The following is a 4,436-nucleotide window of genomic DNA, read 5'->3' on the forward strand; positions in this document are numbered from 1 at the left end:
TTTAAACTAATTTAATTTATGTTTATTATTATTATTATTATTATTAGAATCATTAGACTATACCTTCGACTTTTATTATTATTATTAGACTTATATTCTAGAATGTTGTACACCTTTCGACTTTATTATTATTATTATTATTACGACCCCCGTATACCTTGCATGTTAAGGTAAAGAGAGAAGCACTTTGATCTCTAGTCACCCCCTCATTATTATGATATAATTTATGTTCTAGATTTCTATCATTCATATCTCATATCAATCGTTTCTCCCAAAAAAAAAAAAAAAAAAAAAAAAATCATATCAATTCCACCCACCGACCACAATTACAAACGATATCTTTGTCTGAACTTTGATTTATCTCAACGATCTCTTGGAAGCAAAACAAATAGCGTTCTCACTTGTCCAGGTATTAAATTATCACCTTGCAAAAAAGCTAGTAATGGGTCTGATTAATATTTTTGATCTATGTTTTCCTTTGGCTAAGATCATTATTATGTTCCATATTATAGATTTATAATATTCATTCGAATATCATAAACAAAACCGGAAAACTCTACCTTTACCGTTACAAATCACATGTCACAATTTCATTATTATTATTATTATTATTATTTTAAAGTCAGTTCATAATTAATGAAAATGGTCACCTATATGTACACCTAAGAATTCATAACAACGCCCATACACCATCGGGCCTTGTGCCTGAGTGGTACCCGGGCCCTAGTGCCTTGTTAAGCTCGGGGGTTCGATCCCCCTATAAACCAATTACCCAGCCAAAAAAAAAAAAAAAAAACCAGCGCCCATACCATTACCATATACCCCCAAACATGAAAAGGAAAACCCTCATTCAATCTGAATCTCAGCCACCACAGATGGTGGCTGAGAAACCTTCGACACCCAAAAAAAGACCAAACCACCCTCGCTCACGGCCATAACACGCGGCAGCTGGGGCTCGCCAAAATTGTCATGGTCAGTTAGGTGGCCCCAGCCCAGAGAAAACCCCCTACTGACTGCGGATGAAAATGAGAGGAAGATCAAGAGAAATCAGACGCGCTGATTAGATTTATTGCTCAGGCATATCTATTGCAGATTCATATTACTATGAATAACTGTATGTGTATATGTGCATGTGTGTGTGTGTGTGTTTTAGAGTCTTAGATGACTACTCTGATTAGATTTATTGCTCATCATGCATATCTATTGCAAATCCATCATTTTGAATAACTGTATGAATGAATGAATTGAGATATATGTGTGTGTTATAGATGACTACTCTGATTAGATTTATTGCTTTTTTTTTAGAATGAGATTTATTGCTCATTATGCATATATCTATTGGAAATTAATCATTATGAATAACAGTATGAGTGAGTTAATTGACATATACACACACGAGTGTCTATATATATATATATATATATATATATGTCTACTCTGATTAGATTTATTGCTCATCATGCATATCTATTGCAAATTCATCATTATGAATAACTGTATGAGTGAACTAACTGGCATATATATGTGTGTGTGTGTTATAGATGACTACTGTTACTACTGGCCAGCTCTTAGAGCTTGCTGAAAAGAATGTGGAACTGGCAGTTGTGGAGGATATGGCCGGGCAATTTGAAGAGGCCTATGAGCTTTATATGAAGGCATTTGAGTATGCGGGCATTTATCTCTTCAATGAGAACAATCCATTTCTTAAGAGGCAGAATAGGCAGTTATTTGTGGACCATTATACAAGGGCAACAAAAATAAGAGACCGTCATCACTTACATGGACCCCCTCTATCTAATGAAGCAAAAAGTGGGCTTGGTCTTACAAAGTTGAGTGATGTGGCCGGACTTGAGGCTTGCAAAGAGGTATTGGTTGAAGCTGCCAAATTGCCTATTGAGAATCCTCAATTTTTTACCGGTAAGTTCTCCCTCCATCATTGTATTTAACTTTTGGGTTTTTTAATCTCTGCTTTTAGTTTATTTGGTTATTCTTAGTTTCAATGCTAATAATAAGAGTTGGGTTATAGTGACCACTAATGTGGACAGTATGTTTTGGACAATAATGTGGACATTATGCTAAATAATGTTTTGAACTCCTGTTTAGGAAAACGACAACCGTTGAAGGCTATATTACTATATGGTCCACCTGGAACAGGGAAGACCTATCTAGCAAATGCAATTGCAACAGAAACGGGATCAACTTTCTTTAGGTAATATTTATAATTTTACCAATATCAATACATAGCAAGCAACAGGATTACAATAAGTGATGATGTAAGAACCATATATGGCAAGAGATAAAAGAACTAATCTTCATCTTCAAAAGGCAAAAACATGTTGCCAATTGTAGTTAATTGTGACTCTTATATTTGAAGTCTATGTGGCTTCTTCTTTTTTCCCTCTATGTTTCAGTTTTTCTGCATAATTTCTTTTGAAAACTTGTGACTTTGGCAGCATTTAATAGTTAACATGTTATTCTTATTCTCACCCATTTTCTGTAGATTTTACTTGTTATTAAAGGCCTAGATCAGAAATACATTTTCCAATAATTGAGATGATGGACAAAATTCATGAAATTTGGATTTAATAGATTAAAAGTGTTCTTGTTGAAACCCAGAATGTTTGAGTTTCAGAAAATGTGGACTTGAGTTCTTAATATTTTATATTGTTGATGTAGTTTTCTTACTTCATATGGTTGGGTCTTTGACTCCTTTCATATGCTTTTTCATTGCAATCATCACATTATTGGAATGTGTTGAATTTCTGCATTCATCATCTATGCCACTATGCTTCAATTGATTCACATCCGTGATTGTTTTTGTTCTCTGCTTCTTCCAAGCAGTTATTGTTGGGTGCATTTATTACAGCTAATGTATTTCCCAAGGATGTAGATGTGTTTGCTTTCTAATGTTTTTATATAGATGGAATGCTGCCAACACATTTACATGTGTTGTGCACTGTCTATACACAGACATTTACATGTGTTGTGTACTGTCTATACACACTGTTTAAGCATCGGACATTGTTTCCAAATGGATGGGACAAAGTGAAAAGCAAGTCTCAATTCTTTTCCGACGGGCCCATGATGCTGCTCCATCCATAATTTTTATTGATGAAATTGATTCCTTATGTGGTTCACGAGGTGAAAACGATGAGAATGAAGCATCTCGATGAATCAAAACAGAACTTCTTGTACAAATGCAGGTAATTTATTTTCCTTGGAAATGGATTAAAGTCATTTGTTCCAAGCTTCCATTTATATAATATAATTGACATGCTTAGATTAAGATTGGGGGCAAGTAGTTTGTCAATAACTTATTGTAGTTTGTACCATGCAGCTGGGTATGAATTTTTTACATTTTGTGATATGAATTGCAAAGCATCTTATTGAACATTTTTATACTTAAAATGGAATTGAGGAATTTGATGGAAAAATTTAAATTGAAATGTTTAGTATGGGTGACCTAACTTAAGGTATTTAAGCATAAGTAACTTGAAATCATGTATGTGGTCCAAAGAAGGCTATGGTTTCTTTTGAATTTTAGGTTTTAATTTTTCTTTTTGGTTTTTTTTTTTTTTTGATGAGTAAACTTAAAAATTTATTAAAAAAAAAAAACACAGCCCAGTACATAGGAAATGTACTAAAGGGACAAAAACATCAGGAAGCAACAGAGGATACTCACTCTACTTATTTTGCTTCAATTGAGGGCATCCAAACTTGAAGTACTCGTAAGCCCACAGTTGATAATGGAAAAATAAAAGGAAAGATGTTAGTGGCAAGTTTAGTAAATCAAAAGGATAAAGGTTGAAGAAAAGCGGTTCTTACCTCCCAAACCACAACGGGGCCACTGATATGCTCGATAACACAATGAGAGTATTGTGCCATGTAATAAGTATCCCCATCCCAGTCAAAACTCCCAATCTTGTCTGAACTCTGCAAAATTCCCCACACACACCCCCCCCCCCCCCCCCCCAAAAAAAAAAAAAAATGCAAGTTCACCACATCTTTCGTGCTTGGCACTAGCACACTCCCGATCATCAGCAGCACAAAGCAGCCTTATATTTACACTCCATTGCTTTCTATCCTTGGCATAAGTCTCATATAGCCAAGTCAGCTTCACAATTGAACTAGTCTGAATATCCAGCATCATCCCTAAAGCCTTCCTTATTTCACCAGGCTTCTTGCCAATAGCATAAGCGATCTCCAGCCTATCCCAAACAATCTTCATGGCTATGATCATAAAAAATTCCTCTGGAGTTAAGATTACTACTCTAATCTCCCAGAAATGAAATGAGTTCATAGTGTTCCATAATCGCTCAGCTAGAGCCCTCACGAGGATCAAATCTTTGTGCACTTGCACCCGTCATTAAAAAGTACATCTAGGGGTGTCAAATGGGTAGGTTTAGGTGGGTTTGGAGTGGGTATAATTGAGTTGG

At 35.2% G+C, this 4,436-nt stretch overlaps 1 protein-coding gene across 2 annotated transcripts; it reads left to right on the forward strand.

Moving 5' to 3' along the window:
- Positions 1 to 286: 286 nt before the first annotated feature.
- On the forward strand, positions 287 to 2,256 carry LOC115992298 (protein SUPPRESSOR OF K(+) TRANSPORT GROWTH DEFECT 1-like). 2 transcript variants are annotated; one of them, XM_031116485.1, is made up of 3 exons: positions 287 to 409; positions 1,542 to 1,917; positions 2,104 to 2,256. In XM_031116485.1, exons 2-3 carry the CDS (start codon positions 1,542 to 1,544, stop codon positions 2,211 to 2,213), a joined length of 486 nt encoding a protein of 161 aa, XP_030972345.1. In that variant the 5' UTR covers positions 287 to 409; the 3' UTR covers positions 2,214 to 2,256. The 2 variants fall into 2 exon arrangements, with proteins under 2 accessions (XP_030972345.1, XP_030972419.1); XM_031116559.1 differs by lacking the exon at positions 287 to 409 and adding an exon at positions 723 to 1,114.
- The last annotated feature ends 2,180 nt before the right edge of the window (positions 2,257 to 4,436 follow it).

The sequence above is a fragment of the Quercus lobata genome, chromosome 1 (assembly GCF_001633185.2).
Source record: "Quercus lobata isolate SW786 chromosome 1, ValleyOak3.0 Primary Assembly, whole genome shotgun sequence".
Classification (NCBI taxonomy): Eukaryota; Viridiplantae; Streptophyta; class Magnoliopsida; order Fagales; family Fagaceae; genus Quercus; species Quercus lobata.